The sequence below is a fragment of the Carex rostrata genome, chromosome 5 (genome assembly GCF_964058835.1).
Source record: "Carex rostrata chromosome 5, lpCarRost1.2, whole genome shotgun sequence".
NCBI lineage: Eukaryota > Viridiplantae > Streptophyta > Magnoliopsida > Poales > Cyperaceae > Carex > Carex rostrata.
In genome coordinates this window covers 10537652-10561575 of record NC_135922.1, presented here as the reverse complement: position 1 = coordinate 10561575, position 23924 = coordinate 10537652, and the positions used below count along the sequence as shown (strand labels likewise).

General features: G+C 33.2%; 1 protein-coding gene, 1 long non-coding RNA gene and 1 pseudogene across 5 annotated transcripts; 1 reads left to right on the top strand and 2 right to left on the bottom strand.

Annotated features, from left to right (window-relative positions):
- Positions 1-682: 682 nt before the first annotated feature.
- Positions 683-6197, bottom strand: LOC144554283 (protein NRT1/ PTR FAMILY 8.3-like). Its single transcript, XM_078302611.1, has 6 exons — positions 6069-6197; positions 4185-4291; positions 3807-3876; positions 2663-2880; positions 1739-2244; positions 683-1561 (listed from the first exon to the last, which is right to left on the bottom strand). The coding sequence occupies exons 2-6, from the start codon at positions 4242-4244 to the stop codon at positions 760-762; spliced, it is 1656 nt and encodes a 551-aa protein (XP_078158737.1). The 5' UTR covers positions 4245-4291; positions 6069-6197; the 3' UTR covers positions 683-759.
- Positions 6198-8202: 2005 nt separating this feature from the next.
- LOC144554041 (uncharacterized) lies at positions 8203-10247 on the bottom strand. 3 transcript variants are annotated; one of them, XR_013511519.1, is made up of 4 exons: positions 9940-10247; positions 8883-9154; positions 8575-8632; positions 8203-8355 (listed from the first exon to the last, which is right to left on the bottom strand). It is a non-coding gene; the product is annotated as an uncharacterized LOC144554041 (long non-coding RNA). The 3 variants fall into 3 exon arrangements; XR_013511518.1 differs by having other exon boundaries at positions 8203-8632; XR_013511517.1 differs by lacking the exon at positions 8203-8355 and having other exon boundaries at positions 8613-8632; positions 8919-9143.
- A 664-nt stretch (positions 10248-10911) lies between these two features.
- Positions 10912-17409, top strand: LOC144554037 (putative disease resistance protein RGA3 pseudogene; annotated as a pseudogene). The gene is made up of 3 exons (XR_013511514.1): positions 10912-11024; positions 11148-11201; positions 13459-17409. The product of XR_013511514.1 is annotated as a putative disease resistance protein RGA3 pseudogene (transcript).
- Positions 17410-23924: the final 6515 nt, after the last annotated feature.

Here is a 23924-nt window from a genome sequence, read left to right as displayed (position 1 = left end):
GTAGGAAAACGCATCTTGACGAAATTGTATTTTATCGAATCGTATCATTAATGGTTCGCATTTCTCCGGAGATGTAGGTACTTAATAAGGAATCCGTACACGATTTATTAATAAGAAACTGTGTATAATATTAAAGGGCCTTTTGGACACGGTTCACAACTAAAAGACCGTGTGTATATGTTGAAGTTCATTTTTGCGTGTGTGTCGACTCCTTCCTTTACACACACCTTTACACACTCTCAATTTGAATTTTTATTACATCCGTGTATAATATGTAATGCATGGTTAATGTTTTTGTAGTAGTGTTTGATTATCATCGGTTCCTAGCTGTTGTTTTTTTTTTTTTTTTTTTTAAAAAAGGTAGAAGTCCATTTCATATTATTGAAATTGGATAATTACAAAAGTAGTCTTAGTGTACCATCCAACAGGGAACACCTTGACTGAAGGTAGATAGTATCAAGCCACAAAAACAGCAAATAGTTCATATATCAACCATAATAAAACTAGAATGAATGCTGTTGTATCAGGAAGGTTAATATTGTAATTAAATCTCTATGAATGAATGCTCAACAAGAGGTCATCATATATGTTTTATTCATTTAAACAAGAGATGTATGCTTGCATAAGTAATAATTGTTTCATTCATTCTGAGGAAACTCTATCAACCATGTTATGAATCAAGTTTTTAAAACCATAAACTTTCATGTATAGAGTGTAACACATGAATTGGTAGACATATCAACCAATGCAAATATCTAGCTATTTCCTCTTATATCTGTACCTGGAGGCACAAAAAGCAAATACAACCAGATTAATCAAGCATAAGCCCACAACTAACCAAAAAAAGCGATCAAGATGTCCCTCGTTTAAATTGTCGGGGATCCATCCCGTAACCCGATTAACAACTGTTAATATAAATGAAGTAACGTAGTTCCCAAGTGAAATTGTAAGAAAAGCGAGCGCCATGCAAAGACTCCTCATGGAATCTGGTGCTTGGTCATAGAAGAACTCGAGCAAGCCAACCTGGCTAAACACTTCTCCAACACCTACTAAGGTATATTGCGGTATTTGCCAGAATATACTCATTGGGACCGCAACATTTTTATCCATAAGACCTTCATCTCTCACAATCTGTAACCGTTTTGCTTCGACAATTGCGGCTGATGAGATTGCAAGAATGGAAAAGAACAAACCAATCCCAATACGTTGCAATTGAGACATGCCTCCCTCTATTTTAGTAAATCTACAAGCTATTGGCACAATTAGCTTGTCATATATCTGTGCAAATACAACAACTGCAAGCACATTAAAACATGAAAGCGAGACCGGTGAGATGTTTAAGGAGCCAAAGTGTCGGTCCATGACCATTCCTTGTTCGACAAAAACTGACGATTCTTGGCTTAAAACCGAGGAAAAGAGGATAAATGTGGCCCCAATAGGAAGCAAATTAAGAATAGATTTCAACTCTTCGACTTGCGACATAGTGCAAAGGCTCCAAGGGTTAAGAGCACCAGAGATGGAGAAGTCTGAAGTGGTGACAATCGCCGCTTTGTCAAGAAAACTGCAGTATTAGGGGACGCATGTTAGCACAAAATGATGTTTATGTTTTTTATCTTGAATTTTAAGTAGAAGTTGGTGGACCAAAATTTAAACTTCTGATGCTTTTTGTTGGATAAAAGATAGGTAATACAAATTACGAAAATGACCCAAATTCAGAAAAAAATAAATTAAGAATCACCTGAATCCGGGGGTATGTTCCGATTCTACATTTTCTTGGACAATTGCCAACTTTGGTTTTGCCTGATATAAAAGAGAATTGTCTTCTGGAAACTTCATATTAAATTTTCTTGAAGCCGCAACAATTACTTGGCATAATCTTGTGAAAGGGCTTCCGCTGGGTTTGCGGTACCTATAGTTACCTGAACCTGATATTAAACTCAAGAAGGCTATGCCTACTAGCAAGGTAGCTATTCCGAATACTATGGTCCACCCATAAATATCTTGAATCCATACGACAACTGTACTTGCCATGAAAGCACCAATCTTGATTGAGAGATAATACCAACTGAAGAAGGATGCCTTTGCCCTTGTATCAGTATTGTCGAGTTGATTGGCACCAAAGGCCGAAAGACATGGTTTTATGGAACCAGATCCTAAAGAAATCATGTAAAGACCCAGAAAGGTGAAGAAAGGGGAGCGCTTCAAGACTGAGAACGATGCCGATAGAGTCAAAGTCACCATCCCCTTTGGAAAGAAAAAGAAGTCAACAAACACCTAATATAAATCTCAATAACATGAAACCATCTCTATGTAGGTTTTGATACTTTTGAATAACAGGACTCCTTATTCTAAGCTTAATTTTAAAGATGGAATGTCGCTTGTTAGAGTACCTTTTTTTGTTCTTCTTTTTAGCAGAATAATAGTACTAAGTGAGGCAGTCTGGTATGACACATAGCTAACTTGTATATTTTTTTATTTATTTTTGAGTGAATTCTGCTTATTGTCTATTTATATTTTCCTATGAATTATTCCTTTCATTTCAATACTCCAGGTCGTGGCCATGCATCATGCTACTTGATTCACACACACACACACACACACACACACACTGATCAATATGATGAACCAAACTGTAAAAGTAAAACATGAGTCAATGACTTACACTCATATAAATGATACCAAAACCCATGATAGTTAAATAATTTCCCCAATAAGAATCTGACACATAAGCTCCAATAAGTGCAGTAAGATAACAAGTTCCCGCCCATGTCGAGTAATGTGTTGCTGCCGTAACATTATCTTCAAGTAGCTCTGTTTTCAGATAAACCACTAGGTTCTTTGTGATGCCGAAGAAGGAAATGCACAGACATAGCTCAGTAACTGTAAATTTTCTCAAAAATTAAACAATTGTAAGCTATAAGATCTTAATTAGTTCACTTCTCCTAGATGCATTGTGAATATACCATGTCGGCCTTTGTACATTGGAGTATCGGATTGTGTCCTAAATTCCTAATACACAATGTTGGTACCAGTAACCAGTTGATAACTTGATATATATAGCTAGGAACAAATATTTCTAGTCATAAGATGCCAGGCCAAACAGACTTTTTTTTTGAAGAAAAATGCGAGTCTAGCCCACATTTGTATTCATTAAATAGAGTCTGTTACACAAGGTTTGTAACCTCAAAAAGTAGAAAATACAATTTGCTAAAAACAGTTGTGCTAAAAGCCAAATAAGAAATTAAAGAGTGCAAAAAAGAAAGGTGAAAATAACTTCAAAAGAAAATTGCAAGAAGAAAGAGTTCCCCCCTCCCCCCCTCTCCTTGGTGCGGCTGTCATCCACTGGTGCCCCGGTACCAGTATCCTCTTCGTACCAGTACTATGACTGGTATACTGGTGGTGTTGCTCCAGTGGCTCGGTGTTGTTTGGCAGCAGCATCAGGGGCATGTCACGTGTCATCAGGCCAAACAGACTTTCTTAATTACTAGTTACTAGTGAACTTACTGGCTTAGCTTAACTAATAAAAACTAAAGCACAAGTTGAACTCGATTGGAGCTCAGGTAATCAATCCGAAGCAGAGATATAACCTAGTTTAATCTCACTCTAAAGGGAACTTCCATCAGAACTCTATTCTATCGAGTTTTGTTGATTACTAATTAAAGGGGCCATTTAAGTCTTTTAAGCTGAGCCAAACTAATTTCAGGGACTTAAATATATAGGTTCAAATGTACCAGTCAAAATTCATGCTAAATGCAACCAAAAAAGGAATAGGGAACAAAAAGAAGAAGAACTTTATAGCTACTTACACACAATTAGAGAGGAAGATTTCCAGCCTCCAGTTTGTTGCTTCACTGGTGAGGTGTTTGGACCAATTTCCTACATTATGGTAGCAAACTGTTCTAAGTTTCTTGTAAAAAAACGAATGAAAAATTGTAACGAATAAATTCAGTAAAAAGTCCATCATCCCTGGCTTTGTTCACAATCTTTTTTGGTTTTGTTTGATAAAAGGATCCAGTTTAAAAAAATTTAAGAAATAATTGATAAAATTAAACCAAGACTTGAACAGGCCCCAAAGCTAGAGTCCAATTATTGACATAATTGATTCCATGAAAGTGATACAAATTCAGAAGTTATAACTGGACAGTTATAATTAAACTGGACAAATATTGAAAGGTTTAAAATACCTCATTGCGGTTTTCTTCAGATTCTAGCAGACTAATTCTTAACTCTTCCACTGAACCCATCTCTTCTTCTCCAATGCTAAGCTCCTCATCTAACAGACATCCTTTCCCTTTATAGGAAAAGCTTAATTAGTAGCTTAATAATTATATGCCTAACACCAGAAAGGGTGAGAGAAGGGTGAGAGAGAGATATAAATAATATTATATTAAGTGGTCGTTGAACCTAATTAAATTAATGAATTATCATATCATATGTTATGTGGCTATTGGGATCTTATGCCCCATTTATGAAAACTCATCAACTCGTAGCATTTTAGTAACATTTTAGAACCTAATTAATTCATTAAATTAGTGCTCAATGATACTGATTGTCGAAATGCATATTTTTTAACAAGGAAACCAACCCATTTTTTGGTATATCTTATTATCTATCTTCTTTTAACCCACGTGATTTAATTTCGCAAAAACACACCAAATATTAAAATCATGTACATCAACGATTGCTGACTACTTCCACATGGCTACATTATTCACGTTTTATTTTTTTATTTTTTGAAAGAAGCAAGCTGGTACAGAGTGATTAATTACTATGTTACCAGCTCTATAATTACTACGTTACCAGGCTGGTACAGAGGAGTATGGCTAGTATAATATCAATGTTATTTTAGCCTTTATAACACTAACTCCAAAACCTATTGAATCGACTTCAAACGGTAAATTCAGACCATTCAAACCAATCTACTTCATTAGTTATGCGTTTATATCAAAATTTAGTATCAAGTCAAGCGGTCAAATATGTGAGTTTTTAAGTTAATTTAATACATTCATTTTCCAACATTTTTACCGCTTTGTTTGATATTGAAATAACTCAAAAATATAAAAAAAAAATTGTATGTAAACGCATCACTCATAAAGTAAATTGGTTTGAACGGTTTGAACTAGTCGTTTGAAGTCTATTTATTTGATTTTGAAGTTAGTGTCATATGACACTGATGTTATACTAGTTGAACTCGGTACAGAGTGATTAAGTACAGAGTATCACTGACCATTTATACTTTTTTTCTATAAAAAAAACATGACAGTGTCACTGACTATTGTGTTGGAAATTTTCATATTGTTTTCCGAATTAATTGTAATGAAATACTTAAAATATAGTAATGTTATTAATATTAGCTCAACTACTAAATTCTTGTAATTTAAAAAAGATCGTGATTTGATCATCTATTAAAGATCATAGATTAAGAATTGCTTTATTATAAATTTAAATCTTATGAACAGTAAAATATATATCAATTAATTTTCATCAACTTTTAGTACGATGTAAAATAAAATCTGTTTCATTAAAAAATTCCTTTTTATTGGTAATTAATTTCCGTGGGAAATTAAAAAAAAAAAAAAGGGGACCTTGTTTGTGGAATTTGGGGTCGTTGTGGTTATTTGGGCAGTGATGCTTTGTTTATATAATATATAGGTTGGGTTAAAGGTGCAATTATCACTCTATAAAAATATATAATTTCACTTGTTGGTCAGTCCCACTTGCTGTCTATAGTGGCGTCATTTCATTAATTTATCAACAAAAACAAATATAACTTTGGGACCCGTTACTTTGTTTTAGTAATTAGATATATATTAAAAATAAACAAAGGAACAAAACAACAAAATATGAACACAATCTCAAACAACATATTCATAACTGCTTAATTGCAATCAATCAATCCCAATACTATTTAATTTGTGAGGATGATGATGCCAATTGAGGAAGATTTTTACAATTGATTTTTAAACAGCAGGTTCTTCAAGCTTGGCAGGTTCATAATTGGTGGGATAAATGGAATAAAAAGAGTATTTTTAATGTAATAAATTGTGTCAAAACAATTTAATTTTCACCTTTGCGATCAATTGGAGGGTTAGATTCTAGTGTTAATGGAAGCGGCAGTGTCGACAAACACCGGAGGTGACGGAGACTTCAGGCTCAGAAGATCGGTTCCTTATCAAAGGCCTAAAAATGTTAATTATATGTGCTCCAAATATCCCTTCTAGGCCCAATTTAATTTCACACCTCCATCGAAATTTCTCTGGGAAAAGTCTCAACTATCAACGACCCCCTTGTCCTTTTTACCCGTTTCTTCTTTCTTTTCTCTCTGTTTTTTTTTATTCTTTTATGTTGCAACAGTGGACAACACAAGTAAACAAACTCCTTATTAATTTAATTAGATATTAGCAGAGGAGAGCGATTGCTGATTGATTGCTCTGCTATGTCTATGCGCATTCGACCAATGCTTCATTAATTATTACACTGGAGTGGCACTAACTTCCAACGGTGGGTGAGACTGATTACTTGATGGAGATCGGATGGTACAAACTTTTTGAGTATTTGGGAGTAGGGAATTTTGGGTAGAGTGGAACCCTCCTCTTATAAGAAATATATATACAAACTAATTTTCTTCTTTATGAATCTGAAAAGTAAAACAGAAAAAATAAATTATAAATTGTTTCTTCAAAAACTGATATTTAAAGAATTAGCATTTGGTCTAATGGTAAAAGGCAACACTTTTCATATGTGAAATTGTGAGTTCGAAACCTGGATAGAAGGTTATTTATGGACAATTAAAGGATGCCGGTATGCTAGACTTCCATCTTTTGATTTAAAAAAAAAAAAATGATAGTTGGAAAAATGTTTTATTTGTTAAACATGGTGTTTGAGCTTTTATTAGGCCTTATCAAAGGCCGAAAAAGTTAGAATATGAAACTTAATTTTGGTTATTGATTTGTGATTCAAATATCCATTCCATGTCCAATTTAATTGGATTCAAATATGTTCCTTTTCTTAAGAAAAAGAGCACATTCCTATTCTTCAATCCGAGCAGTTCAAAATTGATCACACGACTTCAATTATATCTGATTCGTTTTAATATATTATATTGATATAAAAGAAAAAAGTAATTGAAGCTGTGTGATCGATTTTCAACCATTCGAATTGAATAATAGGAGGGTAAGAAAAGGAACAGATTTAAATCCAATATAATTTGAGCACCCCCACCATGTATTCTTTCTCATCTCAACTACTGTCTTTTTACCCTTTATTCTTTCTTGTCTTGTTTTTGTTCTTTGTCCCAACATACGACAACAGAACTAATAGCACGCCTAATCAGATCAGAACTCCTATAATAACATCCTGAAATAAAGGGAACTGAACTCCTATAATAGCATCTTGATGTAATGAGCAGCTACATAAATATAATTACTTGTAGGTGTATATATGCATGAATGAAATCATAATTTGCTAAATAAAACTTGTTCTTATTCAGTAAATACGAAGAGACATGCGCTTCTCGTGTGCAGGAATTCTGTTTCCTCACTTGCAATTCATACATCAAGATATTTCTCAGGTTATTTATAACCTAGTGCAGTTTATTTTCATTGTAGGAGCTACTTTTAACTTGTACCCTGGACACTTGTTGTAGAAATTTATTGTTGGAATACTTGGGTAAAAAAAGTGCAAGTGCCTGTGGCCCATTTTTCTTATCTTTCCTTTTTCATTTTATCGTTCCCTTTTCCAATTCTTATCAACTATTTAGTTGACACATGGTTATCTGTTGACTGTTTTGTTATGATTGGTTACAGGAAATCGTGATGCTTCAGAGTTAATATTTTCGTTAATTTAGGAGATGAGAAGGGAAAATGTAACGCACAATACCGATTGATGCTTCCGAGTTATTCAACTCCTTTGTGTTCAAAAAGTTTTCCGTAAAGCTTCAGGAAAGGCCACAAAAAGGGTATAATAAACAAAACCTTTCCTACTTTAGAACCTATTCATAAATTCATATCATATGATGATTTTGGTCATCATATAATATGTAATTTGTTTATGTATAGAAACTATGTAATCCATCTTTTTATTTTCTTTTCCTCAATTAAGTACTGTAAATGAGAAAGTAGCAACTAGTTTGTAAAAAAAAATGCAAAAATAAGAAAGGAATTCAAAATAGAAAGATAATTAAGCTAGAACTTTCTACAGGCTTTATTTATCTAGCTATAGCCGTACGTAATTGAGGGTAATTACTTAAATTATACGGTGGTTGATATACTAATTTAGGGTGTGTACAAAAGCTTTCTTGTTTAGGCTATGTCTCTTCAATTATGTACTGCTCTTACAAAAGCTTTCTTGTTTAATCTTCTCCATCAGAATATTTAAGGCATAAAATATGTTAATTCATAACTTGAAACTTCATCATTTCTTGTTTAATCTTCTCCATCAGAATATTTAAGGCATAAAATTTGTTAATTCATAACTTGAAACTTCATCATTGTTTCTTCAAAAGGCAAAAAATGAAAATGCTTGAGCTTCTTTTGTTATTTTGTAGTGAAAAAGGGTCTGATTGTACGTGTTCACCTGAATTGATACATCCATAGCAAAGCATCCAAATCCAACCAGGAGCTGAGCTGCTCACCTGAATTGTCAAATAAAATGAAGCATAGTATTGTTTTTAATCTATTCAAAAATATGGAAAATGTCACCAATTACCAAAGATACTATACCAGTGAGATGCCTCTTCACGGGTTGGTACGTACATGACAATAAAATAAGTTGGCCTTTGCCACTGGGCACAAACTAGTCTAGCAATTTTTATCAAAGTACAAATTGTGATGGTATCAGGTAAAGCTTATTTATAAATTCGAACAAAGGATTACATTACCAACATTTAAATGGTGCCTGGTGCTAGTAAATTAATATACATATTGGAAAGCCCGTCAAAGATTGAAAAACCATTAGTTGATGAGTTCTTCTTGTAACTCGAGGAACTCCAGTTTCTTATCCTCTCAGAGACAGAACCTTCTGATGGCAATGCGGTACCAACAGTACCACCAACTTCCTCAGGCAGTGGAGAAAGTGTCACAACAACTGCCTCCGCATACTTCAACTTGCCAGATAAGCCCGAAAACAACTCCCTCCCGCTGAAACTGCTTTACAACTGAAATTGCAATTATCTTAGAACAAGGACAAACTGCTTTACAGATTGATATAGGACATTATCATGAGTGCATAGAAACAAGTTTTGCATTTTTCTAATATTTCTACAATTTTTAGTAGAGCTTCAAAGTTCATATTTTAGAAATCCAAACACTAGAACTATACGTCTGTACCAGTGAAGCACCAAAACTTCCCTACATAAATTTCTCAGTTTAGCCTAGCTATAAAACCCCAAAAATACTGAAATAAATCATGAATGAAGGTTCCAGTGTCCTAAAAATTTAGAAAGCAATAACACTCAATTTGGAGCTGTAAATTGAAGACAAGGAACCAAGGAACAGGATTCTAAAATTGATATGTGCCAAGGAAAGAACAGAAGACATCTTTCATAAATTCATTGAACCAAGGAACAGGATTCTAAAATTGATATGTGCCAAGGAACATGATTCTTTACCAATGTGAAAAAAATAGAATACATTTTTCATAAATTCATTGAACCAAGGAACATGATTCTAAAATTGATATGTGCCAAGGAACAGATTTACCAATGTGAAAAAAATAGAAGACATCTTTCATAAATTCATTGAACCAAGGAACAAGATTCTAAAATTGATATGTGCCAAGGAACAGGATTCTAAAATTCGTTGAACCAACTTTAGCACACTTATTCTAAAATTCACTGAACCAACTAAAGATTGTCTGGTACCATAAGATGGATTGATACCATACCAGCTATGCTTGGTATTGGTAAATACAAAGAGTTGCTGAGACAAAGGTAGTACGGACCTGGGATTTTCTTCACCTGTATCATCTTCACCAAGTACTCCGGCTTGAGGCACCGTCTGTAACATACCAACTGTTTGGTACCTGAGAGAGAATAAAATACTCTAATATGTGCTCCAGTTTGCAAAGTAACAAGGAAAGAATAAAATACTGTGTATTTCTCTCTTGGAGAGTAGAACTGTGGGTCCACGAATTTAATACATTGTGATATAAGTAAAGAGACTGAGAGTATCAATCTATAAAAAAAAATACATTTTTTTTTCTCAAATATCAAAATTATATTATTAGATTTGATTTTAAATTTAGTTAAGCAGTTTCTATAGTATGATACTCTCCTAAAAGGAAAAATGAGACTAATCATGTTATCCTTGATGAGCACCATCTCGTGAGACTAATCATGTTAGCCGGAGGTCTGCGCCCTGTGCAAAATCGACAGCCCTGTGAGAGAGAGGAGAGAGTAGCGAAAAGGGGCATCAGTACGATTGTAGCGAGAGAGACGACCGCGGGAGAAGTGGAGAACACGCACTGAGAGAGAGAGGGGCGATCGGAGGAGAGGTGTTCGCGTTTTCTCTTTCGCGAGAGAGACGGGGAAGGGGGCTGGTTGCGATCCTCACGAGAGAGAGAAGAGGAAGCGGGCAGGTTGCAATCCTCGCGACAGAGAGAGAGGCGCTGGATCGGAAGAATGAAAGAGCATTACTGGACGCCTCCAGTGAATTCGCCAAAATTAAAACCATCCCTTCCAACTTGACCTTTTAATCAATCTCTAAACAATCAACGGTTGTAGTTGATTCAGTCCATAATTGGTTCTGTAGTAGCGGTCCATAAAAGCATCAAATACATCAATTCGTTTCAAATTCACGGACGACCTCATCAAACACGACTCTCAAAGCCAATCAGATGGAAGGGAAATTATGCTCACCAAAATATCCTCTTGAGCATAACACGCTAGCCTCACTCATATAATGTCCAGTTTAATAAAGAACTGGAGAGCAATGAGAATAAATATGATCACAGGCTATAAAAGAATCCCAATTGTCTTCTACTTTTAATTGCGCGTTGGATCTTTCAAGCTGTTTACGAGAAGTAAGGTACGCCTAATTCATTTTAGTGGCTTTTTTGTAAAATTACATCGGTATATATGGATAAAATGAAAGTGGAATGAAAAAGGTTGCTAATCTTTTAACCTATATATATTACATCCCCATATACAGGTTTCAACTAGAGCAAATAGCAAAGGTGTTGTGCATAATAGTCAAGGACTGCAGGTATGTTCTTACCCCTTTTTTTTTTTTTTTTTCCTTTTGCTTTCGCTTTTAACATAGTAGGAGGAGAGTAGGTTTATATAGAGCGATAAGTATAGTATTTTCTGATGAATAGCTATATTGGGGAATTTTTTATTTATAAAAATGATTATTAAATTATAAAGAAAAATAAAAAGACTTCCTTATTTTTCGAGGTATAGATGGATCCCAAAAACAAAAAAATTTTGGATCCATTTAATTAACTTTGGAAAGGAATTTTTTTTCCGGAGCCAAAGTGTTCTATTTTGTTTGAAAAAAAGTTCTACCATTCATTTGTTTCAAAAAAAATTCAGATAATCTTTATGTTTCTGAAAAATCCTCAGCTACTATTTCAGAGAAAATTCTACTAGTCTTTCTGTTTCTTAAAAAACCTCAGTTCAGTTCCAATTTTTGGATTCAATTTTTTTTTTTCTGATCTATTTATGATATCAGAAAATATTAGTAGGCTTTCATTTTTATTTTTATTTAATAATAATTTTTATCAATAAAAAATTTCCCGGATAGTGCACAATAATTTTTAGGTTCATGTTTAGTTTTTAGATGATACTTAAGGACAATTGTATGTTGCTTATTCCATCTTAGTATTCTTGTTTTACATTTCGATTGGTAATTTAAGTTATGATTTAAATTAATCCATCCCGATGAGAGAGAAATTGAGAAATAGATCTCTGTTTATATAAGAAAGTGGGTCTTACAAGCAGGAGTAAATTAATCAAATACTTCAACAAAATATGTTCTTGAAAATAGTGATTGTCAAAAGAAAATATCCACAGAAATGAAAAATGAAAAATCATCTCAAAAACCAAAATTTTAAACTAGGTCCAACAGCCTTACTGATTTCTCCGTAGATCTCGAGGCTGTTGAAATATATAGCAATTTCCTATATGTAATATCCAAAAATATTGATATATAACTGACAAATAAGAAAAAAAGAAAAAAAGAAAAAAAAACATGCTGTCATGCTATATATATATATACCAATTAAAGCATGGTGCTTTGCTTGTTTCCCTTGCTGGTCTTCTCAAGCATGCAATTGGAATGTATCATGCAGTAGATGTTCCGGCCAGGCTGTAACACCTAAATTAATGATTCTTTTTCTTTTGAAAAAGGAAAAGGGTCTAGTCCTTATTTCATTGATTATTTTTGAAGTTACAAAGGATATGTAACTAAATAAGATAAAAACAATATTCTGCTCAAAATATTTGAGCATAAAGAAAATTAAAATTAAATAAAATTGCAGCGAAAATAAAATAAAAATTGAAAACGTAAAATAAAATAAAAATTCCTAAATAACCATTCTAAGCTGATCCATTAGTTTCATGTAGTCATTAATGAGCTATATCTCCTTTGTGTCTCCACTTGTTCAACAAGTTGCATCAGATTGCAATTCTCTTCTCGGAAAGTTCTGTTGCAGCGCTCTCTATATGACAAATTGTGTAATTAGCAAAATTGACCTTTCTTTCTTGGTAAACTTGAATTTCTTCAAGCTTTTTATGGTGTTTTCGCCTTGAAAAGATAACCCTCCCGGTATTTTGACATCCATCCTTAGTTCATCTACTAGCTAGCTATACTTCTCTCTAATTTCTTAACTTAAATAACCTTAATCCTTTATTTTTAGCTCTACGTATTTATACCTCTCTGCAATTTGTAAACTTTGTACAATCAACTAGATCGTTCAATTTTATCTCTACTTATATATCTGTATGATCAGTCACATCCTGGCGATATATATATACACTACCAAATATGGAGTTTGATATTATTGCCGATATCCCTTGTCTTCAAATTTGTCTCAATCTAACTATGCAATCCAGAAATATTTTATTTTAACGAATTAATATTGAAAGCCTATAATCCGGTCAAATTAAGCTTTTGTTACTTCTCACTTTCACGTCAAAAATAATAAAATATATAATGGTGCAACGGATCAAGGGCGCAGCAAATCTGTACGTAATCTTAAAGCTCGAATTAATAAAATATAATGGTAATTTTGAAGAAAAAAGAAGAGTAAAAGTTATTTCCGAATTGAGAAAAGTCAAAATCGGCAGTACCGTACCTCTCAATCTCATGAGAAAAAATAAAATAATAAAAAAAATGGAAGTCTCATTTGTCTTTTCCATATTCCCATCTTGTTCTCGCTCTAGTGTTTTAGTTTCTAATCTGAGATAAAAATAAAACTCAAGGACTCTCGTCACTAAAATACTTGCAATTTCCTAATCAGCAATGGCGGACCTGTTCCTATCAGCTCTGCTCCCAATCGTATTGGAGAAATCGGCGAACTCACTAATGCAGACGATCAGCCAGATGTGGGGCATTGCTGATGAACGCGAGAGGCTCCGCAACATGCTTCTCCAAATCCAGGCTGTACTTCTCGATGCTGAGGAGAAAGCAAACTCTAATGCTGCTGTGAAATCCTGGCTTGAGAACCTCAAATCAGCTGCTTATGATGCCGATGATCTGCTTGATGAGTTTTGTTACGAGGAGCTGCGTCGGGATGCCGTGCAACGTGGCCATAAGGTTGGCAATGCAAGTGCCTTCTTTTCCCTTGAATGTCCTGCTCTGCTTCGCTATAAGATGAGTGAGAAGTTGAAGAACATTGTGGGGAAGGTTGAATATCTAGTTTCCCAGATGAGGAATTTTGATTTTGTTCATGGCCGGAGTATGAACATGGCCAGTCGGATCCAAACTGATTCTCTTGTGGATGAATCAAAAGTTGTCGGAAGGGACAAAGATAAAGAGAAGGTGGTGCAATTATTGCTCAAAGGGTATGAAAGTCATGATCTCATTGTTGTTCCGATAGTTGGCATGGGTGGGCTTGGCAAGACCACTCTTGCTCAGTTGGTATACAATGATCCTCGAGTAAAAGAGTATTTCAAGTTATGGGTTTGTGTGTCTGAAGAGTTTAATATCGGTTATCTTGTTAAATCAATCATTGATTTAATCGAGGGGGGTTGCAATCTTGCTATCGACAACATGGAGCTTCTCCAAATGCGTTTAGGGAAACTTTTAAGTGGAAAGCGATACATTCTTGTGTTGGATGATGTTTGGAATGAGAATGTCAATGAGTGGGAGCGACTGAGAGCTGTGCTAAACTGGGGTGATTCTGGGAGTGTTGTTATAGTTACAACAAGGAGTGGCCGAGTAGGTACTATAATGGGTACTGTAGAGAGTTATAATTTGCGATGCTTAGGTGTGGAGGAATCCTGGAGTCTATTCCACAAAAGGGCATTTCGTAAGGGGGTAAAGGAATGCCAAGAGCTTGTTGAGATTGGTAAAAAGATGGTTCAGAATTGTCGGGGATTGCCATTGGCCATTAATACACTTGGTAGCTTAATGAGTTATAAGTCTGAGGTGCGAGAGTGGTTGGCTGTACTCGAAGAAAGTAAGATATGGGAACAAAGACCTGTTAAAGGGTTTTGCCAGTATTGAGGCTAAGCTATGACCACTTGCCATCATACATGAAACCGTGTTTCGCTTTCTGTGCAGTATACCCCAAGGATTATGTGATGGACAAGGACAAGCTGATCCAATTTTGGATGGCAAACAGATTTATTCCATCTGATGGGTCCAGTAGCCTTGAAATGATAGGCAATGATATTTTTAATGAGTTGGCTTGGAGGTCATTTTTTCAGGAAGTTATGCAAGTTTGTCCACTAGAAAGAGTGTTTCTAACATCTCTTTGTCGAGTTGACGATCCATATGCCAATGGTGACATTCCAACAGTGGGTATTCCTTCTGAATGAAGAAAAAGATCAAAAAGAACTTTCAAACATTTTGGGAATGCAACCCTCCTTTATGAATGCCCAATTTAGTTGATTGAAAGTGCCCAAAAGAATCTTGAAAATAAGAAAAAATTTAAAAAGTTAATTAGGCCGAAGCATACAGTTGGCCTCCCCTGTTTTTGGGAAAATAAAATTTTGTGCTGGAACTATTCAAAAGAAGTAATTTGGTCTGTTCATGAGTCAATCAACTTGGAAATAAAAGCATATTGCTCATTTATTTTTTCATAAAAAGCAAATATACTATATCCCTTTCCCCATGCAGTAAGAGATACCACAATTTTTTTTTTTTTTTTTTAATTTATGGCAGTTGCTGCCAGATAGTTGCATTAGCCCACACCATGATACAACATTTACATACAAGCTCAACTAGAGCCATATGTGCTAAAAATACAGTGCCATACCAGTAACTGCACCCGTTTACCAGTATGCATTTAGAAAACCAATTGTATTAAATCAATACATAAAACCTAACATATGACAAATGTTAACTTCCTAATGCAGCAATAGTATAAAACAAAATTGAATTAATTAGACAATGATTGTAACTGATGCCAGTTATCAAAGGTTGAAAAACAAGTCCCTCTTGATCTTCATCTTCTTCATCTTTACAAACCTGTAAAGAGTAGATTTCAATCCTACATTGGCAAAGAATTTCAGTTACAGAAGAGACACCACGGAGCTGAAGCTAATTTCACACTTGTATTCAGCCAAACAAGACTACTAAATCACTGGAAACAGTAACAACTTAAGGATACAAACCAAAACCTGACAAATATAAAATTGAGAAAGGGGTAGGAGATCAAACCTGACAAATATAAAAAATAAAGAAGTCTAGTGATAGTTGAATCTTCCAGTAAAAAGTAAAATTGAGAACCACGGAAAAACAAACATCGTTAAATCAGTGCAAAACAGAAATCACTCCACTGAGTATCAATCACAGTCGTAATAAAAACTTTTGGTAAAATAAATAAGGTCGACAGGAAATAACCACCCAAAATATATACCACTGATCAAGAACAAATCAACGAGGTTAGATGCAATCAGATAGAATAACAGTCTTGAGAATCAATTTTGAAGTTTGGAGTGGCAAAATTACAAATTAATAAAGTTTGGAGTGGCATTTTTACAATTTTGAAGTTTGGGATGGCATTTTGACATTTTAAAGGTTTTGGAGTGGCATTTTCACAATTTTTCCTTTTTTTAACCAAAACTTCAAGCAAGGCCGACGTTTCTTGCGCAATCAAATTTCACCCACACCATCGGCTGGCGCTTTTTTAGCGCCGGCTGAGTAAGTGCCGGGAAATATATATTTTCTTGTAGTGTTTATTTTTGAACTGTATGAATTTTAGTTTTTGTTTATTTTTTTTATTAAGCCATGTAGTAAGCATTTTGTAGATATTTTGATTAGTGAACTGTATATATATTATTTGTATTTTAATGTTGTATTATATATATTTTTTTATCTTTATATTCTGTGTGATGTTATCTAGTTCAACTTGCTATTTTGTGTTTCATTGTTTTTTTATTATTATTGATGTCCTTTTAATATCATATTTAGTTTTTGTGAAATTTATCATTGCTGTTTTACTTTCCCTTTTGCTAATTATTGTTGCTTAATTATAATGTTATTATTTTAGTCTTATACTGTATAAAAGATGAATTCGATTCTGTTGAGTTTATTAATAAGGTAACCTTGTAGTTATTATATAAGAAAAATTTGAATTTTGCACTATTACAAAGTTGGGGGAAAATAATTTCAAAGTGGTCCGGGTAATACGGGTACAGGTTCACGGGTACGGATAATACAGGCACGGGTAATGATAAGGGTAGAAAGGGCACGGGTACCACGGGTAAATCCGGCCGAGTTTATGGGTATGCAGACCGGTCCGAACGGGCACGGGTCTAATTAATTTGGTACAAGTAAGGTCGGGTTTTTTTCCAAATAATCGGTTCCGGCCCATTTCAAACCCTTAACTTTGACCCGTGCAAACACCAACACGGGCACAGTCCAATCGGATTTGACCTACTCGCTAATTGATTATTGCTTCGTCAGTTGGTTTAATTAATGCGCTAATTGATTATTGCTCCGCGGGGCCTACGCGCATTCAGCAAATATTCCTTTATTACACTAAATCTGCTTACGGATTGCTTATGCTGATGTGTCAATTATTTTTGTAATTGCTGGGTTGTATGGCTATTGCTTATTTAGCAATTGTTGAGAAGAATTGCTTAATAAGAAATCATTTTCTAAAGATGAATTGGCCAAATATTTAATTCTTATTGGCCAAGTGTTTAATTCTCAATTGTTTGATTGATTGCACCAATGTAGGAGTGTATTGCTTAATTTCTAAAAATTTCATAATTGTTATTTAGCAATTAATTTTAATTGCTGGATTGGAGATGCTCTAATGATGGGTAATGAGACTAATTGCTGATTTACAACTCAGTGGGGCAAACATGCCTGGCACTGGTCATGCGGGCCCCGCATTTTCCAACTTCACTTTTGTCGAAATTTTTATTAATAGAAAATATATTAAATAAATATCAAAATTGAAGAATGCTTTTGGGTTTCTTCGAGATACAGGAAAAACGTGATAGTTAATTACGGTCTCTGGCCGTTATAGACCATTACGAACAAAATTAGCGTAAAACGCAGTCATTTAATACTAAATAATAAAAAAAATACTGACCGTTATAGACTATCATGGTCAGGAATTTTTTTTATTTATAGTGTTGAATGACTGCTTTTTGAGTGAAATGGTTGGCCGTGACAATCCATCACTGCCAAAAACGTTTTTTTTTTAAGTTAATTAATAAGTGAGGTGATTAGTATCACTAATTCTAGCCATAATAGTCTATAGCGGCCAGAGGCCGTGATTAACTATCACGTTTTTTCTATATCTCGAAAAAACTCAAAAGCGTTCTTCAATTTTGATATTTATTTAATATATTTTCTATTAATAAAAATTTCGGTTACTTTTGAGTCTGTATCGTCTGAGATATTTCAAACTTTGGGATTTGGAATAACAGGAAGATTTATCTCGATCGATCTCCACTGTTAATCTTCTTTGAAATTTGTGTACAAAAAAACATATATACTTTGTTGAGATTTGAACATGAAAAGTTTGAACGGTTGGAATTGAAATAATACGTTCATGTTATTCTCAAACTTTTAGTATTAATGTGCTTTGCGATTGCTGCAGAAAGGATTTAGATGCTCTAGCTTTTGCACAGATCTATCAAAGTTTGAGATATCTCAAAAGATGCAAATTTTGGTTTTACATACGAAACTCGAAATGATGAATTGTTTAAACTCGTACACGGTTTACAATGACTTCACACTAATGTACATTGTTTACTGAGAAGGGTTAAAATATACTCTCTTTTTGTGCTCTTAACATACACTCTCTTCTCATATCTTTATTTTCAAAGTTTAAATAGTCGATTCGAACCTTCTAATGTATTATTCATATTAAAAAGTGTTTGGAGACCAAATTTTACATTTTTTGAAATTTTTTTACTATTTTTTCAGAATTTTTGATTAAACTAAACAATAATAAAAAATTCAGCAAATTGACGATTTCAAAAATTCTGAAAAAATAGTAATTTTTTTTTCAAAAATGTAAAATTTGGTCTTCAAGCACATTTTAATATGAAGAGCACGTTGGAAAATTCGAATCAACCTTTTGAACTTTGAAAATGAAGATATGAGGAGAGGGTGCACGTTAGGAGATGATGCATTTTAACCCTCATCTTGTTTACTATATATATGTTGTTACTATTGAAAATTCCTCCTCGCAGGCAGATACAATAAAGGATCAAAAATTTTATTAATAGAAAATATATTAAATAAATATCAAAATTGGAGAACACTTTTGAATTTTTTCGAGATATAGGGAAAACGTGATTATTAATCATGATCTCTGGACGTTATAGATTATTACGGCCAGCATTAGCGGTTAATTAATAAGATTAACCATTCTAACTGAACCATAAAAAAACGTAAAAAAAATCTTGTTCGTGATACATTGGAACGGCCAGCGAAAAAAATAAAAATAAATAATCATGTCTGTGATAGATTAGAACGACCAGGTGCAAGAAAAAAGAAAATTGTCCGTGATAAATAGGAAGGACCCTGATAACAATCCCCGCAGGTCTATCCCCGCAAAAAACCCCGCACAAACTGCCAAAAATATCATGGGGGGGACCGCTCAATAATTAATACTCCGCATAAACTGTTAGTATTTAACTTGAAGCATCAAAGTATTTATCCTCGATTTTCAAAGTATTAATCCCTATGCAATGATCTCTATTTATGAAAGAATAAATCAATTCATTAATTGTCCCCGCACAAAATTTCCTTTTTTTTTTAATCATCCCCGCACAACTGGGGACCATTAAACATAGGGGGACCACTCAATCATTAATGAACGTTTAAAAAACTGTTAGTATTTAACTTGAAGCATCGAAGTATTTAACTTGAATTTGTCAGGTATTAAACCATATGCAATGATCTCTATTTATGAAAGAATAAATCAATCCATTAATTATCCCCGCACAAAATTTTCTTTTTTTTTTGAATCATCCCCGCACAACTGGAGACCATTAAATAAACAATCCCCTCACCCAATGATAAATACTTTGAGACATAATGATAAATATTTTATGTTACATGGGTAAATACTTTACATTATATGGATAAATATTTTATATTACATGGATAAATATTTCTCATGCATACTTGCAACTTTCAGTAAAACATCAATGATAAATATTCTCATGCATAATGATAAATACTTTATGTTACATAGATAAATAATTTGTATTGCATAGATGAATACTTCTCAGACATAATTGCAACTTACAGTAAAACATCAATGATAAATACTCTCAGACATAATGATAAATACTCTATGTTACATGGATAAATACTCTATGTTACAAGAATAAATACTTCTCAGAAATAATGATAAATATTTTTTTGAACATCAATTAACAGATAAGCATTATTAACGGAAATTGTTTTTAGATAACAGTATAATTAATGCAGAGATTGTTTTTAAATGAATAATTAATGCAGTAATTGATATTAGAGGAAGGCATAATTAATGCGGGAATGGGAGTGGGGGGATTCTTATAATTAGTGGGGGGATAAAAGGAAACTTTTAGGAAAATTAGTGGGGGGGATATATGGCAGTTAAGGAAGATAGAGAGTGCGGGGAAAATGGGGGGATGAGAGTGGGGGGTTTGTTATAAGAATAATTATAAGAAACCCCCCACTCTCATCCCCCCATTTTCCCCGCACTCTCTCTCTTCCTTAACTGTCATATATCCCCCCACTAATTTATCTAAAAGTTTCCTTTTATCCCCGCATTAAATTAGAATGTCATTTAATACCAACCCCGAATTAATTATGCCTTCCTCTAATATCAATTCCTGCATTAATTATTCCTTTAAAAACAATCTCTGCATTAATTATACTGTTATCTAAAAACAATTTCCGTTAATAATGCTTATCTGTTAATTGATGTTCAAAAAAGTATTTATCATTATTTCTGAGAAGTATTTATCCTTGTAACATAGAGTATTTATCATTATGTCTGAGAGTATTTATCATTGATGTTTTACTGTAAGTTGCAATTATGTCTGAGAAGTATTCATCTATGCAATACAAAGTATTTATCTATGTAACATAAAGTATTTATCATTATGCATGAGAGTATTTATCATTGATGTTTTACTGAAAGTTGCAAGTATGCGTGAGAAATATTTATCCATGTAACATAAAGTATTTATCCATATAATGTAAAGTATTTACCCATGTAACATAAAATATTTATCATTATGTCTCAGAGTATTTATCATTGGGTGAGGGGATTGTTTATTTAATGGTCTCCAGTTGTGCGGGGACGATTCAAAAAAAAAGGAAATTTTGTGTCGGGACAATTAATGGATTGATTTATTCTTTCATAAATAGAGATCATTGCATAGGGTTTAATACCTGACAAATTCAAGTTAAATACTTCGATGCTTCAAGTTAAATACTAACAGTTTTTTAAACACTCATTAATGATTGAGTGGTCCCCCATGTTTAATGGTCCCCAGTTGTGCGGGGATGATTCAAAAAAAAATGAAATTTTGTGCGGGGACAATTAATGAATTGATTTATTATTTCATAAATAGAGATCATTGCATAGGGATTAATACTTTGAAAATCGAGCATAAATACTTTGATGCTTCAAGTTAAATACTAACAGTTTCTGCGGAGTATTAATTATTGAGCGGTCCCCCCCATGATATTTTTGGCAGTTTGTGCGGGGTTTTTTGCGGGGATAGACCTGCGGAGATTGTCATCAGGATCCTTGTTATAATTATTCAAATAGGAATGGCGAGTCATTTTTTTATTATATTTTGAATAATAACAGTTTATTTGATTTGTTATGCAGAGCAAATCAAAGGTTGAGAACCAGGCCAACTTGATGTTCAAAATATAATAAACAAAGCGCAATCACGGACATAATTTTTTTTTTGTTATTATTTTTTCATGCCTGGCGGCTCCAATTTATCACGGATATGATTTTTTTCCGATTTTTTTTTATGGTTCAGTTCAGTTAGAATGGTTAATCTTGTTAATTAAGTGCTAATGCTGGCCGTGATAATCTATAACGTCTAGAGGTCGTGATTAATAATCACGTTTTCTCTATATCTCGAAAAAAACCGAAAAGCGTTCTCCAATTTCGATATTTATTTAATATATTTTCTATTAATAAAAATTTCAAAATAAAGGACTAGGGAGCAGTCGCCGCCCCTCCTCTTGATTTTCGATATTTACGGAGATTCACTAATCCGAATCAACTTTGTTTCCTCAATCTTTTTGAAATTTATTTTTCTTCTTTCTATAGAAATTTTTATTTATAATTAGGGTTAAATATGATATTAAAATTAGAATAAATTCTTTAATTTTGATGAAAATTAGAACTAAAACCATTAAAAATTATAAGTTTGAGCATTGTTTTTTATCTAGTATCCGATTAGCTATTTAAACTCGATTCGTTATTTATAATTTGTGTGTGATTGTTTTCTTATTCTATATTGCGATTGTTTTTTTGCAGTTATTATTAAATTGATGTGTTGCATGAAGTGTTAAGGTTCATGCGGGAGGAAGGAGAGAGGAATGGGTGGAAATGAAAGACAAGAAAAAATGATTTAAGGTGTTGTAGCTTGTAGATATGGATGACGTAGATGGTTAAGTCATCGATAAATATAAATTAGGGAAAATTTCTGCTATATCCATCAAAACTTTTAAAATAGCCAATTTCCCCATTAAAACATCATAATATCCAATATATCCATCAAAACTTAAAATTCTTTACTCTGTACTCTTTTAATAATATAATCTTTAATTTAATTATTTTAAAAATAAATTGACTATGTACCCTTTGCATCTTTAAACAGAGGTATCCAGTTCATTGAATTTTTCTTCTACCTTCTTCATCCGCTAGACCATGTCTCCCTTAATCGGCAGAAAGCAATTCTTGTGCGGCCGTGCCGCCGTTCTTCCGGCAAACCCCTCATCTCGTGCACCGAAGCGACCTCACTCCCTGACGCCGCTACATCCTATGGCACGCACATAAGCGATCCTTCGACTCAAATAGAAGGGTAAATTTGTCAATATAATTTTAAAATAGAAGGGTAAATTTGTCAATATAATTTTAAAATAGAAGGGTAAATTTGTCAATATAATTTTAAAATAATTAAATAAAATGTTAAATGAAAAAATGGGGATAGAAGAAAGTATATCAAATTTTTATGGGGATTTTGGATATTATGATGTTTTGATGGATAAATTGGCTATTTTAAAAGTTTAGATGGGTACACCAGAAATTTTCCCTATAAATTAAATCAGTGTAAAACTGCGCACAGTGACAAAGGAGACGCTAATTAGAAGCTAAATAATGATATCGGGGAGTGAACTGCGGATCTTGCCTCCCACGGGATGAGATTCTTTAATTTATATATTAAGGCAAACAATTTTTAAAAGCAAAGAGCCAATAAGAATTAAATCGTACTTGTACGAAACCATTTCACGTGCTGCATGAAATGTGAATATAAAAAATAGAAATTGCTAATTGAGCAATAAAATTCACTGCTCATAATTATTTTATCTAATATTGCTTTATTGTTCATTTATAAATTATAGCATAACTTTATCATTTTAACAATTTTTCTTAAAATTTTAAGAAATAATAATCTAAAAATTATTAGCCTTATGAATTAGTTTTATTTCAATCTTTTACAAATTCAATGTTATTTGATATTCTATTCAGATACCTTTAAATATGGATTATATATTATAAAGTGTTTCAGAAATAGTGCAACTTACGTACATCAAATTTTATTATTTTCATGTGTATAAAGCAGATAAAGTATAAATCACAATTCAAGTGTACTGACGACTATCGAGATTATCAAATTAATTTGTCGTCAATATATTTTAACCTTTTTAATACCTTAATTGTACCAATTATTATATCCCGAGGGAAAAAATGATTTATGAGATTCTACTTGCTAGAAGTTGCCAACCTTAGAAATGATGAAAATCTGTTGTTTGGGCAAATTAATCATGAAAAAAAAATACTGGATATCGTAAAATATGATAGATTGCAATTAGAACAGATCTCATGTTTTTTAACACCATGTCGCTTTTTCCTCAAGAGATGATAAAGCTCCGTGATGTCATGTTTTTTAATTCAATTCAAAATTTCGGTTGTGGTGAATCATCCGAAATTCGAAATAATAAACTACATAACCATTATTTATTTGAAATTCGAAATTTACTCTGGCCGCATCAAGAAGATGCGAATTTTTTTTGTGGGGACTGCATCTAGGGGATGCAGACCCAAAT

What these genes read in the sequence shown, in the direction of transcription:
- LOC144554283 (XM_078302611.1), bottom strand. Translation starts at nt 4,244, where the DNA reads ATGGGTTCAGTGGAAGAGTTAAGAATTAGTCTGCTAGAATCTGAAGAA. An exon ending in CTGAAGAAAACCGCAATGAG is followed by an intron (nt 3,877 to 4,184) that starts GTATTTTAAACC and finishes ACCATAATGTAG; the next exon opens with GAAATTGGTCCAAACACCTC. An exon ending in TTGGTATCATTTATATGAGT is followed by an intron (nt 2,245 to 2,662) that starts GTAAGTCATTGA and finishes TTCTTTCCAAAG; the next exon opens with GGGATGGTGACTTTGACTCT.